The sequence below is a fragment of the Amphibalanus amphitrite genome, unplaced genomic scaffold (assembly GCF_019059575.1).
Source record: "Amphibalanus amphitrite isolate SeventyFive unplaced genomic scaffold, NRLGWU_Aamphi_draft 000024F_arrow, whole genome shotgun sequence".
In the NCBI taxonomy this organism is placed as follows: Eukaryota; Metazoa; Arthropoda; class Thecostraca; order Balanomorpha; family Balanidae; genus Amphibalanus; species Amphibalanus amphitrite.
The window spans coordinates 1,132,441-1,158,086 of NW_024881520.1; the positions used below are offsets into that span (position 1 = coordinate 1,132,441).

Here is a 25,646-nt window from a genome sequence, read left to right on the forward strand (position 1 = left end):
TGCACTCTGTTTCGGCCGACACTCGAATCCGCATAACACTCGCCATCCACAAACAATGCAATGGTATTTTTTGTTTATTTGTGATGCATCGGCTTTGTCCTGAAACAAGGAAGTTGTATGTCAGAATATGTGCGCACGCAGGTAAAATGATTGTATGAAGCCACATTTCCTACAAGGTTATATGATACTCGAAATCCTTGAGAATCTTCTAATTACGACAATAGTGGGACGGGACTCGCGATCACTGCTCTACCATCCCTATTTCATAACATGCGCATCGACCACGAGCAGACGCCGTTTCCGCAGCCCGTTCAAGGGCACAAACCGGGCGCCGAATGTTTCTCGGGTCCGGCCGACACTGACCTTAGTAGTTCCTGCAACACAAGGGGGGGGGGGGGGAATGGTCAGCAATCGTATGGCACTTGCCCTGGGCCAGGGAAACGGGACGGCTAGCGTTTTGTATCTGAGCCTTAAAGCCCCCAGGTCATGAAGGCCAAGAGGTAGTTATAACTCAGACTTGTTGTATCTGGGCCTTAAAGCCACGAGACCAAGAGCAGATCAAGTGGTAGTTATAACCCAGAAAGTGGACAACATTCGAAATTAATTCAAGTTCGATAATTAGCTTGGGGCCCATCACCCCAATCAACATCAGTTTACCGAAAAGCAATAGTACGGGCAAGACAATCATTTGAAAAGAACGATGTCGAAACATTGCTCCGTTCGCGGGATAGAGAACAAACAATGGAATCAAAACCTGAAAAATTCGCGCTGGGACCGCCACAATCATTTATTACCCTGATTACACTACATGCCAAGCCGTCATGAGCTAGAAATTTCTCCCATAACCCTCAGACCCAGGGCTACGGAGTCGATGGATTTACGGCGACTCCGACTCCGGCTTTCAAAAACCAACTCCGACTCCGACTCCGGGCAGAAATGTCGACTCCGATCGACTCTAACTCCCGACTCCGACTCCGCACACCTGGCAGGGCTGCGGAGTCGACAGATTTTCGGTGACTCCGACTGCGACTCCTGCTGGGGTTTCCAATATCGACTCCGACTCCGACTCCGGTCACAACTGTCGACTCCGACCGACTCCGCAGCCCTGCTCAGACCCACCTTTTCTTTCATCCATGTTCTCAGAAAGTTAATCACATTTCCTTATTCCGCATTTCCTAGTAACGTTCGCCTGAGCAAGTGGTAATACAACCCCTAAAAACATCCCGCAGAAGACGATCACCACTCGCCAGCAAGGGCGGTGCGGAGGTGCGGTACTCACTTTGCGATGATGTCGTCCTTTTTGGCGAGCCGGGTGAGGCAGTCGTCGGACTCTCCCATGCGGCGGATGTAGCCGCAGATGGCGTAAGTCTTGCTCTCGCCCGTGTAGCGGCCCGTGGTCGGGTCCACCAGCGCGATGTTCATCTGGATGGAGGCGTGGTCCTTGGCGGCGATCAGCCGGTTGCTGGCCGAGCTGTGACGAAAACGACAAGGGTCAGCGGGGTGCGGTCAGAGGATGCAGACTGGCAGGTGCAATGATGGTGCATTGGTTTAGCACACAAATTGCAGACTAAAATTAAATCTGTTAGAAAAGGCATTTACTTAATGGAGATGCGATTGAATACTAATTGGATTTGGAAACAGCAGCCTCTTTTAAGTGAATTGAAACAGTGCAACAGGGTACACATTGAATGGCCATTAATAAATATTTAATTTTAAAGAAACAACCACAATTTTCAATTAACACTTAGCAAACCATCTATCATGGCCATAGCATTATTGATAGCAACCACCTCAGCAGGCTTATGATATGTATAAAATATTAAGTGAAATCATACAATAAATTGCTATGACAATGAACAAAATATCAGCTTTTTTCACTTGGGCCAGGCTACACAGAACACACCACTATTTGAGTGAAATAGCCATGCTTCAGGCAAGAGTAAACCTCTCATTGACACTTCCTGGTGTACCTGACTGCCCAAACACAAACAGTGACCAAAAGATGACACAGGGCTGTTCAACTCCTGCTTATATCCTTATCTCCAACTCCTGCATGGACCAAGGCGATCTTGATACTTGACCAAGATGGTACAGGCAAAAGTGGTTTAAGTATGACTGACATACCATTCATGTTCCAACTAAGTTCCATCTTAGATATACCATTACCCAGCAACAGAACCATATTTGATATGTTCAGGATACAAAACGAGTGCAAAAAACAAACTTGAAGGTACAAATGGGATTGAGAAAGCCAGGACTGCTGCAAGAGAGAGTAGAAGAACTACAAAGCTTGTTACAGCACACTACACCATCTGCCATTACCAGCCTCTGATCTATCAGTTTCCACAAAAACAAAAGCCAAATTGCCATGTTAGGCAATTATTCACAACAAAGCAATGATACCTGCCTGCACCATTCCATGAAACAAATGTCCAGAAGGCAGCTGATCAATGAAATCTATTCAAGTGCCAAAACTCACATTCAGCATTAATTTGGGCATCAGTTGTCAAATTCAGAAATAGAGTACCATGAAACCTGCATGACACCACTCATCCTTACATGATCCAGGAAAATTTTGAGAGGTCACACTTCACAGACATGTAGTGTCTGCTCCAGTCGAGTTTGTGAGTGACAGTGTTACTGCTCATATGGTACAGGCGGGGTGAAACAGAAGTGGAGGTCAATTGGTGTCTCCAGTCAGCGTCATGCAGATTCTTAAACTTCAGCCAACAGGTGTGATAAAATTGAAATATAAAAAAGGCACTCACCACTTCCTCGGGACATACATGTCCACAAACTCTCCCGCTTCGTTCTGCATGGCTCAAGACGTGTAGTTACGGCGTCCCAAGACAGCAAACTGAAACAGGGCCATGAAGGTTCGTAAAACACGCATTCTTGCGAGACACGTGGCAGGGTGAAGGCGTATCTGGCGAACTTGGACGTTCGAGAAGATTCGAATCCGTGAGCCTAGTTTCAGGAGTTGGTTTGGTTTGTTTCTTTTTCCTTTGTTTTTGGGCTCTGGCTCTGAGCCGAGGATCGGGGTGAGTCGTTCCTGGAGTCTTTTTGCACGGCAAAAGACTTGGTTAGGTTTCTCTTGATCTCTGTCACCGATGGGATAGATCAGGAGGATGGGGCCAAGTAGGGCCAGTAAGAGAGTGCGAGAGGACGACACGGTTGTTAATTTCTGGAGTGAGGATGATGATTCTGGCAGCTATCTTTCCGTTAAGCTGCAGTCCGGGCAGCCTCTGAAGGAAAGAGGGTGGCCATGGATTCAGATGTGTGTCCGTGGGATTCTAGGATCCAAAGACAAAGTGGACAAAGCAAACTTTTTGAATGATGGTAGATTACTACTTAAAACCAAAGACAGTGCCCAAACTGAGAAACTATTGAAAGTGTGTAAGTTCGGAGATGAGGCGTGTGTGATCGAGAAGGATGAAAAGCTAAACCAGAGCCGGGGGACGATCAATGCCCCTGATCTCATGGGCCTTCCTGAGGATGAAATCGTTGGTTGGTTGTCCAGCTTCGGGGTGGTTGCCGCCCGTCGATTCACTCGGAGAGTGGGCAATCACACGGAGAAAACCCCCATCATTCTACTGACATTTGACAGGCCCACATGTCCTTCCAGACTCGAATTTGACTATGTGGTATACCAGGTTCGCCAACACATTCCCAACCCACTTATATGCCTGCAATGTGGGAAGTACGGCCATATGCAGGCAAGGTGTCAGGTTGAGGCAGTGTGCCTTAAGTGTGGTGAGCAGAAGCACGAGGGCACATGTTCCCAAACATGCATCCACTGTGGCGATGGCACACATGACTGTCTTTCCCGGTGTTGTGACTTGTTTGATTTAGTTGCGGCGATCGGACGAGAATCTCGCAAAAATAGGCGTTTGCGGCGAACCCCGATGCGTTGTTTGTATCAGCGACAGTTTGCCACGAGGGAGTTGCCGAGAATGAGCCGGCACTGATCTGTTTGCGTGAAATGAAAGGTGAAAGCTGAGCGTGATCCAGCTGATGTACCAGACGGGAACCAGTCGAGTGTGAGCCGACTGGCCACTTGTCCCACCGCTGCGCCAAAAACACATCTGAAAACCACTCTTTGGACTTGCTGCACACATGTTCTGGATTCCAATCATGTTCCGCAATACCATGTCTTTCCTATGTACCCTTTTTGTTTCTTTTATTTAGTTGTGCAGGCAAGAGTGCGTTGAAAGAGTTTTGGCACGGCAGAGGTGGGCACAGTTTTCAGATGTGTTTTTGAAGTTTCAAAGATTCATTGATATGATGTGAAGTGCTTTTGAAAGTACAAATTTGATGGACATTTGCTGTGGGTGAACTGCTCAAGGAGAAGATGTCACTCAAGAGCGAGCGTGCCCTCAGGAAGGGAAATCTAACCAGGACCAGGAGGAGGGCTTTTGTACTTGTTGACACTGCGGGAAGTAAGAGGGAGCTCTGCTCGGTACTCAAAGACCTGGACGTTGCTCTTCAAGCGCTCCTGGAGGTCAATGAGAAGTATGGGTTGTCACTGGAAGATGAAGATGAGAGACGCAAGTGTGAGGTGTATGGAGAGGAAGCAACAGAGGAGCACCGACTTGCGGTTGAGAGAGTTGAGGCTCATCTCAAGGGCCGAGCGGATGAAACCCCCTCTGTGTCGGCAGTGGCGCATTCGTCTGCATCGTCGAAAGCTGCAGCTCAGCATGCCACCAGGATGGCTGAAGTAGAGAACAAGGTTCGAGAAATGGAGCTCAAGCAGTTGCAGATCCGCCTGCAGAGAGAAGAAGAAGAGCAGAGTCTTCGTCGAGAGCGACAGCTTCAGGAAAAGCAGGATGCCTTGAATGCTGCGAAGTTGAAGACAGAATTGACGAGAGCAGCGGAGAATGAGCTGGCTTGGGATAGAAGGGATGATTTTGTTGGAGCTGAACAGCAGGAACAGCAGGAGAATGGTCAGGAGGCCAAGCAGAAAGCGGGCAAGAGAAGAATCACTGCAGATAAAATGGCAACAGAAAATCAACTCTTCTATCACAGCTTGCCCCGGCTGAAGCTGCCGACCTTCAGTGGGTCAGTGGAGGATTGGCCGAGGTGGCACTCCCTCTTCTCGGCCATGGTTGATAGGCAGGACTTGACCAATGATGAGAAGATGGCACATCTCCAAAATTCTGTCTCTGGATCAGCAAGGGCACTCATCGGAGGCATGATATGTGACGGGAGCTCTTACTCTGATGCGCTGAAGGCTCTCAAGGAGAGATATGGACAAGAGGTGGACATTGTGCATGCGACTCTGAAAGCTGTCTTCACCTGCGCACCTCCTAAGGCTTTTGATGCAAAGTCGCTGGAGAAGTACCATGGTGCAGTTCATGGGGCATGCACCACTCTGAAGACAATGAAGTTTGAGGGTGACCTGCAGTCGTGCGAAAATCTGAGGCGGATGGTCAGCAAGCTTCCCCTTGATCTCAGGAAATCATGGGCAGAGCACACTCTTGGGTTGGAGCGGCCCACTCTGACTGAATTTGATGAGTGGCTGCGCACGCAGGTGGGAGTGCTACTTCGATGTGAAGCATCAGCTCCATCTGCATCAACGACCAGGCAGCAGAAGAATGTCGGGTTGTTTGTAACAACAACCACCGCCAGCTCCAAATCAGGTGAGAGGGTCTGTGTAATCTGTGGAGGAACTCACGGGCTCTGGTTATGTGAGCAGTTTCAGGCACTGACACCAGATGAGAGGGCTGAAGTTGTTGCTCGAAGTGGCCTTTGTTTCAGCTGCCTTCGAGCTGGTCACCGAAGTCGAGGCTGCAGGACTGCACGGACATGTGGCATCGAAGGATGCACGTTTCGCCACAACCGACTACTACACGGAAGCAAGAGAGTGCGAAGGCCGACCACGTTGCCGGTGAACGGTGCTGGAGGAGTCAGAAAGTCGGCCAACGAAGCAACCATCGCGTCCGTGAGACAAGAAGCTACTGGAGAGCACTCTTCTGTTCTTCTCCAAGTTGTTCCAGTGCGTGTACATGGATCGGATGGGAAGTTCAAGGACACCCTTGCGCTTCTGGACCCAGGTGCCCAGACCTCGCTGTGCAACGTCTCATTGCTCGATGAACTACAGGTGGCTGGAGAGGTTCAGTCACTCCGGCTTAACAGTGTTGAAGCAGCCGGCGAACAGAAAATGTCAAGACGAGTCCAGTTGGAGCTCTCTCCTCTGGGAGAACCACAGGATCGCTCGAAGAGGATATGCGTGCCAGAAGCGTTCTCAGTCGAGAAAGTAAACGTGCGTGCACCCAGCGTGAATCGCCGGCAGCTGCGCGGTCTCAAACATCTTGAAGGACTCACGATTCCTGACCTCTCGGGTGGACAAGTTGAACTTCTCTTGGGCGCTAATGTGTTGGAGGCTGTGCTTCAGCGAGAAGTACGAGTGGGCAGACCTGGAGAACCGGTGGCCATCCGGACAGCTTTCGGATGGTCGCTGACTGGATCGCTTGCTGGCATGGTGCCAGGACACCACCGCGAAGTGATGTTCATCAGCAAGTCGTCCCACCAGCGGTCAGATGAAGATCTGTCGAGCATGATGAATGACTGGTGGAGTACGGAATCCTTCGGCACGACATGCACAGATAAGCAGGCTCTGACGCCGGAGGACAAGAGGGCGCTGGGAATCCTAGAAAGGACGACGCGGTGTGAAGACGGCAAGTACGAAGTTGGGCTCCTCTGGCGAGATGAGCAAGTGAGAATGCCAGACAACTATGGGTCGGCGCATGGTCGGCTGGAATCTCTGGAAAGAAGTCTGAAGAAGAATCCAGAGCGCGCAGAGGCCTATCAGGCAGTACTGGAGAGCTACGTGCAACAGGGATATGCGCGGAAGTTGTCAAGTGCGGAAAGTGAAGAGACAAAGAGGAAGCGATGGATTCTTCCGCATCATGCTGTTATCCGTCCAGACAAACCAAAACCGAGAGTGGTTTTTGATGCAGCTGCACAGAGCAGAGGAACGTCGCTGAACGGTGAGCTGCTGAAAGGGCCGGATCTAATGCAGAACCTACAAGGTGTGCTTCTACGATTCAGGGAACAGCAGTACGCACTGGTAGCCGATATCTACCAGATGTTCCATCAGATTCAGGTACGACCCGAGGATCAACCAGCTTTGTCCTTCCTCTGGCGTGACCTGGATGCCACGAGGAAACCTGACCTCTACCAGATGCTTGTTGTAATATTTGGTGCCAGATGCAGTCCCTGTATTGCAAACTACGTCCTACGCCGAGCTCTGTCGGTGGATACCGAGGCAGAGGACACCGAAGGTGACCCACCCCTGTTCTCGAGCTTCTATGTGGACGATTTTCTTCGTTCAGAAAGGTCACCTGAGGAAGCCCTGGCAGTCATGGAAAAGGTTACCTCGCTGCTGGCAAAGGCAGGCTTTCGACTAACGAAATGGAGGTCAAGTCACCCGGAGATCCTTCAACATGTACCCGAAGACGACCGCGACGAAACACAGAAAACGGTGACTTCATGTGAAAGCGAAGCAGGAAAGGCACTCGGTTGTGTGTGGTCGCCGAAAGAAGACACCTTGAGCATCCGAGTGAGGAGTTCAACCGGACCATCCACGAAGAGAGGAGTTGTCAGGACGGCAGCCACTGTGTTCGACCCTCTGGGACTGCTTTCGCCATTCTTGTTGAAGGTGAAAATCTTGATCCAGAGACTGTGGACTCTGAAGATTGACTGGGATGAAGAGATTACAGGCGCCGAGTTGTCCCAATGGAAGAGTTGGCTGAACGAGCTGTCAGAAGTCGAACGCATCAGGGTCCCACGCTGTCTGAAGGCGTCCGCAACCAGCGGTGTCACAAGCGTTCAGCTTCACATATTTTCAGATGCATCTGAAGACGCCTTCGCTGCGGTGGCGTACACACGGATGACTGATGTGAATGATCAGCATACGGTCAGCCTTGTGATGTCCAGGACCAGGGTCGCTCCGCTCAAACAACTTTCCATAGTGCGTTTGGAGCTCCAAGCCGCTGTGCTCGCTGTGAGATTAGCGAGGACCATTCAAGACGAGCTCACCTACGAGTTTGAGGACGTCATATTCTGGACTGACAGTCAAGTAGTCCTTCAGTTCATAGCGAACGAAAGCAGACTATTTCAGACCTTTGTAGCGAACCGAGTGTCGGAGATCCGTGACTCGACCGACCCGTCTCAGTGGAAGCACGTCCCTGGCAAGCAGAATCCGGCGGATGCAGGCTCTCGTGGGCTCTCAGTCGCTCTGCTCAAGTCCTCCGACCTATGGTGGAAGGGGCCTGACTTCCTCAGAAGAGACCGTGATGACTGGCCGCCCAGTCTTCAGACGCCCGCTCTCCTGCCAGATGAACCAGAGCTGAAGAAGAAGGCGGCGAAGGAGGCCACCACTTTTGTCGGTACGGCAGCTGCGGCCGAAGCTCCTCTGGTTGACGCTGCGCCGTTTTCCTCGTGGAACAAGTATCGACGCGTGGTTGCTTGGATCCACAGGTTCGTCTCGAACGCGCGCTCCAAGATCAAGAAACGCGGACAGCTGACAGTCGAAGAACTGCTGGAAGCAGAAAGGTTCATCATCAAGGAAGACCAGAAGCTGGAGAGGGTGACGCCACAACCAGGTCTGTCGCTGGTCACAGACAGCGAGGGACTTAGACGGGTGGAAGGTCGTCTGACACACGCTCCAGCTGAAGTTTGTCACCAGCCGATCGTTCTCCATCAAGACAGTCACGTCACACGCCTGATTGTGACTGAACTACATGAGCAGTGTCTTCATGCTGGTCTCAACCACACGCTCAACCTCTTCAGGGAAAAATACTGGACGCCCAAAGCCCGGGCTACTGTGAAGAAAATTATCTGGCGATGCGCAGTGTGCCGGAACAGACGAGCCATGCCTGTCAACCCGAGGATGGCAGATCTACCAGGTGAGCGGTTTGACATGTCCCGACCATTTTCATCTGTGGGTCTCGACTTCCTTGGTCCGGTCCGAGTCAAGAAGTTCCGGAAAACAGAAAAACGGTACATCATGCTAGCGACCTGCTTAGCCACCAGGGCGATTCATCTTGAGGTTGTCGAAGCTCTTGACACGAGCTCGTTCTTGATGGCGCTACGCCGGTTTATTGCGCGGCGCGGTCGGCCACAGCTCATATGGTCCGACAATGGAACAAACTTCGTCGGCGGAGAGAGGGAACTGCGAGAGAACATTGAAGCGTGGAACCAAGAGCAGATATGCGACGCTCTGTCACAACGCAATATTCAGTGGAAATTCAACCCCCCAGCAGCCAGCCATATGGGAGGCATCTGGGAGAGACTTGTCGCCTCTGTAAAGAGAGCTCTCCGAGCAGTTCTGGGAAACCAGATTGTACCCGATGATGTCCTTCACACCGTGGTGCTCGAAGTTGAGTACCAGGTGAACTCGAGACCACTGACCTACGTGTCTGGTCATGGAAACGATCCTGAGTCAATAAGTCCGAACCACTTTCTACTCGGTGCGAGGCCCAACGGAGGCGTTCTGCCCCCCGGAGTCTTCGGAGAGAACGATGAGATGTCTCGAAAACGGTGGAGGCAGAGCCAGGCTCTTGCAAACCGAGTCTGGCTCAGGTGGCTTAAAGAATATCTACCGACACTGATCGCTCGGAAGAAGTGGACCAGGGACACGCGCAATCTCGTCGTCGACGACGTAGTTCTGCTGATGACAGAAGATGCTCCCCGGGGCTACTGGCCCCTAGGAGTTGTACAGGAAGTGTATACAAGTGGAGATGGGGTCGTACGTTCGGCATTGGTCCGGACCGCGACGGGTACCTACAAGCGTCCGTGCACAAAGCTCTGCCTACTTGAGGGGCAGAGAGTATGAGGAGAGTGGAGATGACTGAGTCAGGATGCCATTCTCTGGGCTGACATGAGCTCTTTGCCCATTGCCGATCGTTGAACAGCACCGCCATTGTTTATTTAGTTTATTTTGTTTTCCTGTTTCTTCTCCCGCCCGCATTCAATAATGATATACCTGTGTTCCATCCTAAGTGTCCTTTTCCTCGTCCAGGCTGGCCAGCGGTAGCTGGGCACACTGGTGGACGACGGCGGAGGGCAGGAGGACGTCTGTAGCTTTCTGGCGGGTCGCCGGTGAGCGACTCACGGCTGGACAGCAGACGCGCGGGTGGCCGAGGACGTCTGGATGGAGCGGGCGGCGTCCTGTGTCGCCGAGCTGGCTTGTCGGCTGGTGACCGGCGGTCGGCGATCGGGATGCTGTTCGTGGGGACTCACCTCTGCGGGCCGTGGCTTCTGCGTGCTCGAGCTGGCGCTGCGTGCCGTCTAGGGTCGGCTCGCCGCGTCGCTGATGCCGGAAGCTGACGGAGGGCATCGGATGGCGTGTTGTGTTATCGAGGGGCGGGCGGCGGCTCTGAGTGATTCGGAGCGGGCCGCGCGTCGGCTGGTATCGCGTCTCGTGGTGTAGCGCTAGGCGTCAGTGAGACAGTGTCTGTGTTGTGTGCCGTGCGCTCCGGACGCCTCGGCCATGAACTCTCTGAAGTATAAACGACTCGGGTGTCGTAGAAGATCGTCTTTGTGTTCGAGCTGGCGGCTACCAGGCCTTCTGTGTTGTGTACTGAAGGTAGTTCGTTGTGGCAGTGAACTGACGCTGTGTATGGCTCATGCGGCTCAGGGAGTTTCCTCCGAAACTGGGGGGAGGATGTTGTGACTTGTTTGATTTAGTTGCGGCGATCGGACGAGAATCTCGCAAAAATAGGCGTTTGCGGCGAACCCCGATGCGTTGTTTGTATCAGCGACAGTTTGCCACGAGGGAGTTGCCGAGAATGAGCCGGCACTGATCTGTTTGCGTGAAATGAAAGGTGAAAGCTGAGCGTGATCCAGCTGATGTACCAGACGGGAACCAGTCGAGTGTGAGCCGACTGGCCACTTGTCCCACCGCTGCGCCAAAAACACATCTGAAAACCACTCTTTGGACTTGCTGCACACATGTTCTGGATTCCAATCATGTTCCGCAATACCATGTCTTTCCTATGTACCCTTTTTGTTTCTTTTATTTAGTTGTGCAGGCAAGAGTGCGTTGAAAGAGTTTTGGCACGGCAGAGGTGGGCACACCCGGCAATGCCCCAAGTGGAAAAAAGAGAAAGCTATTTGTGAAATCAAAGTCACCAGGGATGTCTCCTACGCCCATGCGCGTCGATTGTATGACAAGGAAAATCAAACCCCAAACATTAGGCCCTTCACCACAGTGGTGCGGGGCAACAGTGTCAGTGATACTCCGTCGGATCCATCCCTCAAAGCACAAGTGAGCACTATCGAACAGAAACTGGACAAAATGATCACCCTCTTTGACAGGTTCTTACAGCTCCAGACAGGACCAGGGAGGAGTGATGTCAGTGCACGAGAGGAAAACCAAAGAGGGCAGGGAACCCCGGTCTCTGGACAACCCCCTACTCCAGCAGCTACAGCCCCCAGGCCTTCGGTGCAACCCAATATTGACCAAGACAGTGAACAACAAAGGCCCTCCGAGATGATGGACTCTCAGGCTCTAACCATCTCCACCATGTCCCACTCGGATACAGCCCAGGATGTCCCTCAGAACAATCCTGACACAATGGACTCGCAGGCTGTAACAGGTGGTTCCCAGGAATCCCTGTTCTCAATGGGGAATATTTGTTTCTGGTCCCTAAAAAGCTGTTTCTGGCACCTAATTGCTGATCAGCCCCAAAATGCTTATTCGACCCTAATATCTGAATCTGGCACCTAATTGCTTCCACACAGCCTAAAGTTGCCAGATCGTCTAGCTGAACTCCGTATTTGCTGTTTGCTGATTCAGCACCAAAACCAAAACTTCCAGCACCTATTTTATTCCACGTTTGCCTACCTAATTCGCGTAATCTTCCTGATTTTATGTATCCTAACAAACATGAACGTTGCATTCGGTGATGTCAAGTGCCATTTTCGCCAGTGGAGATAATGATTAATGCCATTTCTAGCCAAAAGAGAATCACTAGCCAGCTACGGTGCAGCATAGCAAGACGCTCCTATACCAGCCCGCTATGTAGAGACTAGAGATTATTGCACCCTCAGCCATTTTAACGTGAAAAGTTTGGATCCGTCACTTCCAGCCAGGCTCTCAGGTCATAAACTGGAGTAAAGCAAAATGTAAACTCTGAACAGACATGCCACGCAACCGGCCCTCTTTTCAATATTATTAGCTTTCTGCAATCATCGTCTGACTCCATCTCGATCAAACGCAGCATCCGGTTTCTACAGGGGCGTTTGACTGACCGGCCACACAATAACCAAAAACAAAATCAAAGCTTCATGCACACAAATGACATAAGTAAGAAACGGATGAAAAAGGCACAACCACGGCACAACTCTGCGCGGCAAACAACGGACAATGTCCCACGCAAGATCCCGCGTTTCTTCAGCGGCCTTGAACGGAATGAAAACATTACATTTCTTTTTTGGAGCTATTTGATGACGTCAAAAAATACAATACCCGTTTTAATGGTCAAAATCGAGACAATTACTCACAAAAATGTTTCCCTTTAAGCATTACAAATAAATGCTTTTAGATATTTAAATGACATTGTTTTTTTCAAACAAATCAATATTATTTGCTTACTTAAACGTCATATACAATGCTGAGATCACTACGGGGCTGTCTTAGAGTGTAGCTGCACTGGCAACCTTTAGACTAGACTCCAGGGGTCATTATACCAGAACAACATGATTCTACCAGCCAGTAGTTCATTTTTCTACTAGATTGGTGCTACGCTCAGCATTTAGGTGCCATATTCAGAAAAAAGAGTAAGGCGTACCGATGAATAGGTGCCAGAAACAGCTAATTAAGGTCATTTTCCATGATTGGTGCTGGTATCCACCAAATAGGTGCTGAGGACCAATTTTGGGGCGAGTCAGCTTTTAGGTGCCAGAAATAGCTTTTCTGGGACGCAATTAAATGGCGTCCGTTCTCAATGACGGGTTCCCCACCCTCTGCAGTGCCGGACCCGGAACCCCTGACTGAACCATTGACCGATGATTGGGACACAACCTCACAGCAGAGTGCCAGGCAGAGTTGGAACCCACAGGAACCCCAGTGTTCTGAGGCAAAGCTAACTCCTGAGTGCTCCAAGGATAGACACAGGGAATCTTCATCTCCTGGATGGCTAGGAGGACTCTCCGACGAGAGTGTCTCCCCATCCCCTCCAATAGGACTCAGGCGACAGGGAGGCAGTGCAGGAAGGGGCCGGCGTATGCCGAGCCTCACCAGGAAGCCCCCCGCTCCTACCTAGTTCAGAGGAAGAGAGAAAGGAGAGAGAGGTAGAGAGGCAGGAATTTACAGAAGGCAACTTTTTTTTCTTCTTTTCTTCTCTTTCTCTTTCTTTTCCTTTCCTTTTTTGGTGACAGGGGCCTGCTGTGGCAGGGCCCGTGATCTTGGTGTAACTAGTGAGCATTTATGGTGTTAAACATACTACAATGGAATGCCCGTGGCCTGATTGGCAAATGGGCTGAGGCTAAACATATGTTTACATGTGATCCATATGAGGTGATATGTGTCCAGGAGACCCATTTCATCCAAAACGATAAATATTCTTTCCACATCCCCTACTGTACAGAATACAGTGACTTTGCTCCACAAGGTGACAGGCGGGGCGGTGTCACTATATATGTGTCTGACAGGCTGCCTCACCGTAGGCTTCATATACAATCCACGTTACAAGCGGTAGCTTGCACGATTCGGGTGAACGATCGGAGCATAACCATGTGTTCCTTGTATTTGCCACCTAATGACCCATTCTCATTCCAGGATTTAGCACATCTGCTCTCTCAGCTCCCTACCCCATATCTTATTTGCACTGATGCGAATAGTAAGCACTACTTGTGGGGCTCAGATCGCTGTGACCCTCGAGGTATAATTTGGATGGATGTTGTGAATTACCATGATCTTCGCATTCTCAATGACGGCCAGCCGACTCGACTGGATGAAGCCACTGGTGCAGAGTCCCATATTGACCTGACCTTGGTTTCCAGTGAAATTGCTCACCTGTTTGACTGGACAACAGACAAGGACTTGCACGGCAGTGATCATTTCCCGATACATATTCGTCATTGCCAGTCTTACCCCTCCCCTAGTTTACCACTCATATTCACCGGGTGGAATGTGAGGAAGGCTGATTGGACGATGTTTCAGATGAGCTGCGATCTACAATTTGCTGACAGTTTGGGTCTCCAAAACTGTGCGAATATCACACAGACTATCATTGACACCGCGATGACGTACGTACCCATCCGGAAAGGGAATTCCAAATATCAGTGCCCCTGGTGGACAGACGCCTGCAGGGAGGCGATAAGGAACCGACGTAGGGCACATAACCGAATGCGTCGAGACGTTCATTCTGTATTTCTCCGATTGGAGTACCGTAAGGTGAAAGCGCAAACTAGACGGATCCTTCGGCAGGCACAAATGTCATCGTGGAGAGAACTGGTATCACTGTTTAACCATCGTACTCCGATGAGTAAACTATGGGATATCTTGAGGAAGTTCTCTCACAAAACCAGGCTAACTAGACGCTTACCAGTCCTTGTCCAACATGACAGAGTTATTGATGACCCCACAGAAGTGGTTAACGCCTTCGGGCAGTTCTTTGAGGAACTTAGCTCGCCAGCTAACTACTCCAGGGACTTCCTGCTCAGAGAACGAGACATGGCAAGGTCAATGCCAAGTTTTTGCTCGGACAACCAGGAAGTTTACAATAGAGAGTTTTCACTCAGGGAGTTAACAGAGGCTATTCATCGATCAGGTTCAACCTCGGTAGGACCAGATCAAATACATTATGATTTCTTTCGCCATATGACTGACCCTCAGCTTCGGCAACTTCTGAAGCTGTATAATTATATTTGGACAAACGATGTTTTCCCCTCAGAATGGCGCCATTCTTACCTGATTCCCATTCCGAAGCCAGGAAGGGATGTCAACCAGGTTTCATCTTACCGACCTATACAACTTACGTCGTGCATGTGCAAGTTAATGGAACGCATGATTGGGAAGCGTCTAACGTGGTGTGTGGAAGAGCACGGGCTACTCACCAAATATCAATGTGCGTTTAGGCCTGATAAATCCACGGCTGACCATCTTGTCCGTCTGGACACACATGTACGTGACGGTTTTCTTCACCATGCCAGCACTTTGGCTGTGTTCCTCGATATAAAATCTGCATATAACTTGGTCTCCCCTACGGTACTACTGCATCGCATGTATGCTGCGGGTTTCCGAGGTCACATCATGCATTTTATTCAGAATTTCTTGAAAGATCGCACCTTTCAGGTCCGCTGCGGCACATTATCTGATACATTTATGCAGAATTATGGCATCGTGCAGGGGGGCGTGATTTCACCTATCTTATTCAACCTTGCCATCGATTCCATCGCCGACGTGCTACCCCCAGGAGTTTCGTACGCAATTTATGCTGACGATGTCACCATATGGGTGCAAGGGCGACGAATCCCGAAGCTATTTCGGAAATTGCAAGATGCCCTTAACAATATTGGTGAGTGGGCTTCAGGCACTGGGTTTACATTTTCTAGTACCAAGTCTAATGCGATCCTTTTCCGACGTGGATTACGAAGGGTCGACCTATCAGTGTTCCCTCCTTTGTGCATCAATAATGACCCCATTCCCATTGTTGATGAGGTGAAATACCTTGGAGTTATTCTCGACTCCCGAATGAACTTACATTCCCATGTAGAGTATATTAAAAGCCGGGTCCAAAAGAGGATGGCTGTGCTTAAATGCGTCGCTGCAAAGAGCTATGGGGCAGACCGAATCATATTGACCCGAATGTATAAAGCAATGATTCGACCAATCTTGGAATACGCTTCATACATTATCGATGGTCCACACACGCGACGAGTCGAATCTCTCGAGACTCTTCAGAATGCATGTTTGAGAGTTGCAACGGGGGCCTTACGCACCTCTCCTGTTCGAGCATTGCAGGTTGATGCCGATATTCCCCCGTTATCTCTCCGTCGCAAAGAGTTACTCCTTCGGTATTTTCTGAAGGTTTTGAGTGATGAACACCACCCTTGTCACAGTATAACAGACTTGACCGCCTCTGAGGAGCTCTACCGAGGATTATCAGACCAATATCTTCGCAGAATTTCTGGATTCACGGTGTGCTTACGCCTCCAGCGCATGATTGCCGACTTCGATTATGAACCACCGACAGGCCTTGTCAAACCCTCAGCGCCTTTGGCACCGTGGATTCTGCCGTGTGTCACGACGCGCCTGCTAACTAACCAGGATAAAGCGAGCCGCTCCACGATAGACGTGCAGGCCGAGTTTCAGACTCTTATCAGCGAGTACCCTGGATATCGGATACTGTACACAGATGGATCCAAGCGGCATGAGTCGGTGGCTTGTGCATTCACCATTAACAATGCTTTCTTTTCGTTTAAGTTACCGGAAGGTCTTTCTATCTATACAGGCGAACTAGTAGCTATACTAGAAGCCCTGAAGTTTGTCTGCACCCATCGCATTCCACGTTCCTTGATATGCACCGATTCTCAATCGGCTGTGAAAGCGTTAGGCATGGCGCACGGCACCACGAGGCACCCGTTACTTACCTCTATATTAGAATTAAACCATCGCATTGCCGAGGATGGAATGAGGTGCATTCTGATATGGGTACCGGGACATAGCGGTATAGCTGGAAATGTGCGAGCTGACTATTGGGCCGGGAAAGCACATGACAAACCAGAGGTTACACCGGTCGCAGTTGGTTATCGTGAATATGTCCCAGAGGTCCGACGGCGCGTTCGAGACCAATTTGCTACCTTATGGCAAGAGTTTCGGCCCACTCACCTTAAGACGATTAAGCCTACCATAGGAAGGTGGACGTCCGGCGCTCGTGACAGTCGCCAAGAAGAAGTAGTGCTGTGTCGCCTGAGACTTGGCCATACACTCCTTACGCACTCGCATGTCATGGATCGTGCTCCACCACCGTTGTGTACACTTTGTCGATGCATTATCGATGTCAAACATCTCCTAATTGATTGCCCTCAATATCGCACGACACGCCAACGTTTGCGACGAACATGTGGAGATGCTGGTCTCCCGTTCACAATGGCGACTCTGCTCGGTGATACAGAACCTAATGTATTGGACGCAGTGTTTCTTTTCTTGCGCGATTGTGAGCTGCTTGACAAACTGTAAATGCGGCGGGTTCTATTGATATACCGGAATTGACAGTACTTCTAACAACTGTGTAATGTTTGATTGGCGGCTACTTACTTGCCGCCCCCACTGATGATGTTACTTTTACCTGTGTTTGTGTGGTGATTCTAGGCTTTGGAAACTTGGCGGTACACATGGAGGTCCCCGCTTCAAAATTAGTTAATCCCTATAATATAGACATCATTCTATACAGAAACTCATGATTAGTAAGAATTATGTGGTTTCCAGTTATCTGATCGATAATTTTAAGAGCAAAAGCTAACTAATCGTATTCTTACCACGATCTCGGTGGAGCCGCACGACGGTCTGTTGTCAACATGTCAATTGTTGTTAAATACCATTACGCAGAAATGTAGTATCTTCATAAAACCCAACACACTAGGGGAACTGTGGGAAACCGGGGTTTTGGGTGGGGGGGGGGTACTATTTTTATGAAAAAGTGATAGATATACACAAATAATTTTGGAATTACGGTTCTGTATTTTTAATTTTTAATAGAAGAGAATTCGGTAATTTTCTTTTTCGGTAAAGCGCCTCACGAAATGCGCCATATCTGTCGACGAATGATAGCGACTTTTCTGAAAAAGTCTTCAGAAATGTTTCGTTCGTAAATATTTTCGTTCGTGCATTTTCTTTATTTTCGTTTTTTGGTCCGTGCACTTTTTTGTCTGTACATATTTTCATTCTTCGTCCAACATTTCTTCGCCTGTACTGTACATGTTTTCGTCTGTGGCCAACTCGTGGCGAAGCAGTGCAGTGCCGAAGGCAATGCCTTAGCAGAGATTACAGGCAATAGTAAATCAAATATTTTTAGGTTAAATGGTTATGTATCTGGCTTCAGGCCGAAGGCCTGAAGCCTGATGCATGACCACTTAACCTGAAAATATTTGATTTACTATTGCCTGCAATCTATTCCTGCAAGTAACTATTTCCTTATCCGGTAGGCAAAAATCAGTAGGTTAGGTTAGGTTAGGTTAGGATTTCCGGTAGGCAAGAATCAGTAGGTTAGGTTAGGTTAGGTTAGGTTAGGTTTCTTAATGCCTGGTAGGCAAAAATCAGTAGGTTAGGTTAGGTTAGGTTAGGTTAGGATTCCCGGTAGGCAAGAATCAGTAGGTTAGGTTAGGTTAGGTTAGGTTAGGTTTCTTTATGCCTGGTAGGCAAAAATCAGTAGGTTAGGTTAGGTTAGGTTAGGTTAGGACACCTCTTTGAATTTCATCGAGTAATAATCGCTTTTCTCAAATTTAAAGTTGTCCGCGCTTTAGACATAACAATTTGAGAACCTTGGTATTATTTGTCATTTCTGGCTGCGATAAAAAATTGTGCACGCGAAACGCATCTGATATTTTTGCAGCCTTGATTGTTTATAAATGGTGTTCATCCGCCAGCATGGCGTCAGCGTCGGTTGCGAGGGGCGAGGTATGTGGTGTTTTGGGGTCAATTTTGCCAGCTTTAAATGGTAAGCTGTTGCATTTTACTGGCAGGGAATGTTAGATAGTTGGATTATAGGATGTTGTGATACTAATTGGATTCATATAAGTAAAACGAAAACGCTTGGGGACCTCAGTGTTTCCGACCGGAAACTTTCTTTCGGTGTGTTTTGATTACTGATTCGTCTCTGTGGAGGTCTAATGTGAACGTTACGGGAGGTCTAAGTGAAACAACAGTGCACTCTGAGCACATGTCCTCTGTGGTTCGTGTTTTCTCTTCTCTCCTTTATTTTAGTATTTGGTAGTATATATAGCTAGCTCGTAGAGTGGTCTGAAGTTCTCTCGCTCTCTCTTTCTCTGATTACCTGGTAACACTCTGACTAGAAGAGTATTGATCTTTCTTTCATCATTTTGTAGATTGCTGCCCAATCAAACTAACACTAACACTGCTACTCAGGTCTGTTCCTTCTGGCTTAATCCTTCCCCGGCAATTTCCTCCCCTGGCATTTGTCCTTCCCTAGGTTTTTTCCTTTCCCGGCTACCCACAACCCTGCTTAGTTACCGCTTAGTACCTACCAACCCCGACACTACATCGTGGAAGATCGGACAGTTGAATGCAAGAAACGAAGAAGTTGGACGCTAGGGCCTGACGGCTGCGCGCCCTAACCCACAAAGAAGAAGAAGAAGTTCGTAAAACACTGAACAAGCATGGATGCGCAGCAAAGTGGTGCTCAAGCCATCCATCAAACAAACATTTTCAAACCCGAAAGTTAATATTTCAGGCTAACAGCGGTACAAAAACCGGTTAATTCTGCAAAATATGGAATACGAGACCTACCGCGCCGGAATCAGTTCCTAAAAGGACGAGATGAGAAGCCATCGGCGTTGCCCTATCTATAAAATCATTTGCTCAACTCCTGATTTTCCTGGCATTGATCACTTTTTATTTAAAATTCATCACATTTTTTAAAAATATTTTAGCATTTTGTTGAAGCTTTTGAATAAAAACGTTCAAAACAGACTTCAACCAATGTAAAAATATTGTCTTTGATTTGTGCTGCCACCTATAAACCTCACCGTTTGGCTCATTATTTTTCTCATGTAGATGGCGGTAATGTTTGTTGTGTGTGCTGTGTGGGAGGCACCAAGGGAGGCACGGGAGGAGGCCATTGCACTTGATCAAGCACTTGATTGCTTGCAAAAGCGAGACCTTTGGCTTGCCCGGGCTGTATTTACGTTTAGTAATTTAAATGCCATAATGCTTTAAATGCTTGAAGCTGCAGACACAGCCATTCCTCGGTACGTACCATCCCATGCCAAAGGTACGTGTATGGGTACCTACCTGGGCATTATATGGTGGTTTTAGGTTTTAGGATTTACTAGTGGGCTTGGGTAGACCGGGTCTATTCAGGGCCCACATCCGGATAAGGTCAGAAATGACTCAGTGAGGATTCCTTGTGGCCCAGTGCTGGTCCAACCGTTTTTAAAGCCGTTCGTAGTTCGTAGTTGGTGCAAGATAGGCAGAGCCGTGTGATGTTTTTTAAGTCAAAGGTTAAGTTAAAAGTTTATCTAGTTTGTCAATTGATGGTAGTGCTTTTCTTGCCACTGATATCAGAAGTAGAACTTTTTAACTGCCTATATATGACACACTCTTAGTGGCAGTTGAGATAGCATACCAATAGCAAGTAAAATTGTCTGCTATTGATAATGTTGTTGGTGGCAGTTTTGCTCTTATGCGCCAATTACGTAAAGTAATTAGACATCTGTTCAACATAAAGGCAAAAAAGTAAAATCATTTTCTCTCATTCTCTCTCTCTCTCTCTCTCTCTCTCTCTCTCTCTCTCTCTCTCTCTCTCTCTCTCTCTCTCTCTCTCTCTCTCTCTCTCTCTCTCTCTCTCTCTCTCTCCTCTCCTCTCTCCTCTCTCCTCTCTCCTCTCTCCTCTCTCCTCTCTCCTCTCTCTCTCTCTCTCCTCTCTCTCCTCTCTCTCCTCTCTCTCCTCTCTCTCTCTCTCTCTCTCTCTCTCTCTCTGTCTCTCTCTCTCAGGTATGTCTGAGGGGTAGGATCAGCTATCATTTAAGACATTCCCTCTCCCCCACCCCTCCTAGAGAATGTCACGCGACTGACCTGTCAATTGGCTAATGGTGTGAAAAACAAAGTCATAAGGACTGTGGTAAGTTACCACTCCTAGAACTTCCATCTCCCTGCAAAAATAAAACTCCCTGACACAGAGGGTCAATAATTTTTAATATTTCTGGATCCTGCAGAATATGTTTATCCGACAATGTCACTCACAGGTCCTGGCTCCTAGTCCTGACCCGTGACCTGAAAATGCTGTGGGCTTTAGACGATCCAGCTTGAATCAAAGGTCAAGCATGCCAACTTTCAACTCTATCACTTGCATGTTCCGAACAATCGTGAAAAACAACGTTGGGTCTAAATCTAATTCAATATACCCTTGAGGAACAGAAAGCACTTCCCCTTCTTTTCAGCCTGGCCCTGGGAAGGGTAAAGTGTGAAGTGCATGTATATCAAAGACGTGATGACTCATTGTCACGGCTGACTCAATTTCACGGCGACAAAGGCCAGGACAGTCTGGTTACGCTCATCGAGCGTGCCGCCGGCGCCAGCTGTGGCTTTTTATCGCAGTCACAGTTGTGCCGGACGATGGACACCTGTTTAATTGGCTAATGAGGGTAGCCCAATGAAGTCGAGTGATGTGTGTGTCAATCAGTAGGATCACAGGCTGCCATCATGCCGCGCTCGGTGCTCTTCGCGTTCTGCTTCCTGTTGCTGCTGTCGGCAGCCCGGACAACCCTCGGACAAGCGGTGACTGTAGACGAAACCGGCGTCCTAGTGCAGGAGTCGTCTACAGAACCCACCGACGTTACCGGAGAAGCGTTGCCCGTTGTAGAACCGTCGGTGGGACCAGAAGCGCCGGAATCGGCTGGTGGAGCAGGTACCATCGAAAGTGACGACGAAGACCACCACGATCACCACCATGAGCATGACGGACACGATCACACGGACCTCGAACACAGCGAGGATTCAGACTGGGTCTACCGCTCGGAGAACTCCACCAACATAGCCGTCAACTCTACCTACGAGCCTGAAATGAACGCCACCACGGAGTTTCCCGGCAACTTTACCACCGACCTGCCGGGGAACACCACCGGATCGCCCACCAACAGCTCGGGTGCGCCGCTGTCCTGTTTTGTGTGCAGCACAGTGTCTGAGCCCGTGTGTGACGACCCGTTCAGTGAGACGGCTGCCGAGGCCGCCGGCCTGCTGCAGGAGTGTCCAGCGGTGCCCGGCCTGCGCACCGTCTGCCGCAAGTCCTGGCAGGTGGTGCCCGGAGACACGCGGGTCATCCGCTCCTGTGGACACGATAACGACGTGCGCGCCTGCTTCGTGACGGCCGAGGCGACGACGGCCAGCCACGTCTGTCACTGCTATGAGGACGGCTGTAACGGCGCCTCGAGGGCTCAGATGACGGTGCTGGCGGTGCTGTCTTTTGTCGTTGTCCAGGCGTTTCGCTAAGGATTGAGGCTGATTGCCGAGCTGCTGCTTTACCAGGGTACCGGCTCCCTATTAACTTATTTTTGTTTATTGTAGAAGGTGGCTTGTTTCTGTACAAGGACTGAGTAGGTAGTAACTAATGGCTGCTATCAAATGATCGTGGACAGTGTCGAATATTGTGGACGTAATTAGACAACGATTGTGGCGGTATATGGTGGCATTGCAGTGATATTGTGTGAAAAATGTTCAAGATAATGAGGGCATTCCAAATAAACTTTACTTTCGGTCATTATGTTTGTTTGTGTTTAGCCAATGGTGATGTGGATCAGCGAAATTTGATACAATTTCTCCATCCTACCCCGGTTTTATTCACCGTGCACTTTTGCTGGAATTATTCACCCTGGCTGGGCTTAATATAATCAATTTTGATGATCTAACTAGACAGACGACCGAATAGAAATAGAACAATAGAGCATCGATTGATAAATCTGAAGCACGACACAACTGTTAGCACTCAGTTAATACCTATATTTATCTGTCATCCACAAATTTAGATGACAGCCTTTTACTGACCGTGTTTCTGCCTGTTTCGCTCAGGAGTCTGAAGTTGCAAAGCCGGCAGCCGCGGAACTCTAAACGCTCTCCTGTGGTGGAGTGTACCGGCTGCACCTGACGCTGAACGATGCTGTGTACGTACGTGGTGCGACGGTGGCTGCGTCTCTCCACCGCGAGACATGTGGTCAAACTCACTCCGCAACAGGTCAGTTGGCAGGACATGACACAGCGGGTCAGTTGGTAGAGCTCACTACACAGTGGGTCAGTTGGTAGAACTCACTACACAACAGGTCAGTTGGTAGGACATGACACAGCGGGTCAGTTGGTAGAGCTCAGTGCACTTCAGGTCAGTTGTTTAAACTCACCCCTTTGCAGGTTAATCGGTGTAACCTCCAGACTAGGTCAGTTAGTAGACTCCTCTCCATAAATGGTCAGTTGGTAGAGCTCATTCCACATCAGAATGGCCTAACTCAATAGAATCAAGCCCAAAATGGTCCAAATCAAAATAATGTTAACGAGCCGCCAATTGTCAGTTGTTCCAACCTCCCCCGCGTCGCATCTGGAAAAGGGGCAGGTGAAATGTGTTTCAACGATGTAATTATGCCTGTTTGAACTGAAAATTTGTAATTTTCAAAGGGGCAAGTGAAATGCGTTTCAACGGTGAAGTCATGCTTGTTTGAACCGAACATTTTTAATTTTCAAAGGAATCCCTGACTCAGAACTCTTGCCTGACACCCCGGCTTACATCCGTTTGCAGGTGACCAACATCCTGCAGACGAACGAGCACACGCACGGCGTGAGCCAGTCGGGCGTGGTGGGCCACTATGACACCAACCAGCTGCCTTCAAACAGTCCGTGCGAGGACCAGCGGTCCGAGGCTGTCTGCCGGTACACGGGAGGTGAGATGAACTGGACAATAAGTGGACATGTTGTGTGGTGTTTGCAAGTAAACTCATGGCTCTGTGCTTGATATGTGGGAGCTATCATAGCCACCGGTACCATGATGGTTCGGAGGGTTATAAGGGTATTTTCTAGCGATCATTGCTGAAATTTATATTGATATTTATATTGGTTGGCAGTTTTACTTCCATTTCCTACGAAGTTGAAGTCGCTACTGCACTTATATTCTTCGCCGCTAACCATCTGTTCCTCCCCGCCCAGACCACCTACTCGGCGTGTACGACGGTCATGGCGGCGGCGCGTGCGCCGTGGTCACCGCTTCCCGTCTGCCGTCCTATATCGCCGCCTCGCTGCTCGGCCAGGACCAGCTGATGGAACACCTGGAACGGCTCGAGGTGGGCAGCGACACCCAGCACTCGCTGCTGGAGCGGTGTAACGCCATCTCCGTCAATAATGCACAGCTGGAGGAGGTGCATGAAAAGAGCTACGCCAGGTGAGCCAAATTCCGGATCATTGATGAGCTAGAATATAGCATAACTGCAATGCCTGTGTACGTCACTTGTCAGCGTTTGTCTTGGTTGCGAATTGTTTTGCTAAGTTTCAGCGCATGTGCCAGGGATGGACTCTGATGTGTGTCCAACCGGACCAAAAGTGCACTTGGTCAAGGTCGAATGCTTATTTCTGCACTTACAGGCCTCGATAGAAACCATATTCCGCAGAGTAAAGAATCTGTCAGGTCCGGCAAATCAAAGCCAGATATACGCAGGGATTGGTTGTTGTAAAAAGACTGAATCGCTCTGACTGACGATTTACTATCGATCTCAGATAAACCTCACAATTTGTACTAAACTGCTCTCCCTGCTGGCAGTTTCGTGCGGGACCTGGCAGAGTCGGAGCCGGCACAGGACATCGGCCACGGCCTCCAGCGAGCGTTTCTCCGGCTCGACGAGGACATCGGCCGCGAGGCGGTCGACGCGGTCGAGTCGAGCTCGCCGGTGGCCGTGGCGGCGCTGCGTGCCGCCTCCTCTGGGTGTGTGGCCTGTGTGGCTCACCTGGCCCAGAGTCGACTCTACCTGGCCAACACCGGAGACTGTCGGGCTGTGCTGGGCGTGTTGAACGAGAACGGACACTGGGTGGCGCGGCCGCTCACCAAGGAACACGACTGCGACAACCCGGACGAGGTGCAGCGCATCACCGAGCGTCACCCGAGCAGCGAGCACCACCATCTCCTCAAGGACAGCCGACTGCTCGGCATGCTGGCGCCGCTCCGAGCGATCGGCGACTACCGCTTCAAGTGGCCGATAGACCTGCAGGAGCGTATTGTGCCCGGCGGGCCGTTCCCGGAGCTGAAGACTCCGCCCTACCTGACGGCAGCTCCCGAGATCACCTATCACAAACTAACCCCTAGAGATCGGTTTCTGATCATGGCCTCCGACGGTCTCTGGGAGCAGCTGCCCGCCAGCGAGGTAGTCCGACTCGTCGGCGAGCACGCGCACGGAAAGACAACGCTAACTCCTCTGAGACTACCGCGGCGTGACCACACTCTCAATCAGCTTCTTGAAATGCTAGAGGCGCGGCGGAAAGGCATCGGCACCAAACCTCAGGACGCTAACGCGGCGACCCACGTGCTGCGGCACGCTCTGAGCGGCACGGAGTACGGACTGAACCACGGGCGGATCTCGCAGCTACTGACCCTGCCCGAGGAGGTGGTGCGCCTGTTCAGAGACGATATCACCATCACGGTAGTCATGTTCAACCCAGATGCGCTGAGACCCAACTGATCGAGCACGACTGGCTCGGATTCTCGCTGAAGCTTATACGAGCAGGCAACACGGGTAGCCGTATTGCTTCCTGTTTGCAAGGCTTTGAGAACACCTCGGGACGTTACGATGATGTGAAAGTAATGTACGGATGCTTGGCTTTTCTGCTTTGCGTCCGAAAGCTTGCCGTGTCAACTGTTTTAAGTTATGGACATTGAATGTAGGAGTATTACAATAAACGCAAGTAAGTCAATGGCATATCACACACCAAGCCC

At 49.8% G+C, this 25,646-nt stretch overlaps 3 protein-coding genes across 5 annotated transcripts; 2 read left to right on the forward strand and 1 right to left on the reverse strand.

The window, feature by feature from the left end:
• Positions 1–61: 61 nt before the first annotated feature.
• On the reverse strand, positions 62–19,544 carry LOC122393057 (40S ribosomal protein S21-like). The gene is made up of 5 exons (XM_043388649.1): positions 19,478–19,544; positions 2,769–2,857; positions 1,280–1,471; positions 364–374; positions 62–99 (listed from the first exon to the last, which is right to left on the reverse strand). Exons 2-4 carry the CDS (start codon positions 2,816–2,818, stop codon positions 365–367), a joined length of 252 nt encoding a protein of 83 aa, XP_043244584.1. The 5' UTR covers positions 2,819–2,857; positions 19,478–19,544; the 3' UTR covers positions 62–99; position 364.
• A 194-nt stretch (positions 19,545–19,738) lies between these two features.
• Positions 19,739–25,624, forward strand: LOC122393009 (pyruvate dehydrogenase [acetyl-transferring]-phosphatase 1, mitochondrial-like). Of its 3 annotated transcripts, none has more exons than XM_043388502.1 (5): positions 19,739–19,961; positions 22,754–22,916; positions 23,469–23,610; positions 23,873–24,104; positions 24,480–25,624. In XM_043388502.1, the coding sequence occupies exons 2-5, from the start codon at positions 22,839–22,841 to the stop codon at positions 25,390–25,392; spliced, it is 1,365 nt and encodes a 454-aa protein (XP_043244437.1). In that variant the 5' UTR covers positions 19,739–19,961; positions 22,754–22,838; the 3' UTR covers positions 25,393–25,624. The 3 variants fall into 3 exon arrangements, with proteins under 3 accessions (XP_043244437.1, XP_043244428.1, XP_043244447.1); XM_043388493.1 differs by having other exon boundaries at positions 19,739–19,938; XM_043388512.1 differs by having other exon boundaries at positions 19,765–19,938; positions 23,974–24,104.
• LOC122393041 lies at positions 20,990–22,445 on the forward strand. The gene has a single exon (XM_043388623.1). It carries the CDS (start codon positions 21,392–21,394, stop codon positions 22,175–22,177), a length of 786 nt encoding a protein of 261 aa, XP_043244558.1. The 5' UTR covers positions 20,990–21,391; the 3' UTR covers positions 22,178–22,445.
• Positions 25,625–25,646: the final 22 nt, after the last annotated feature.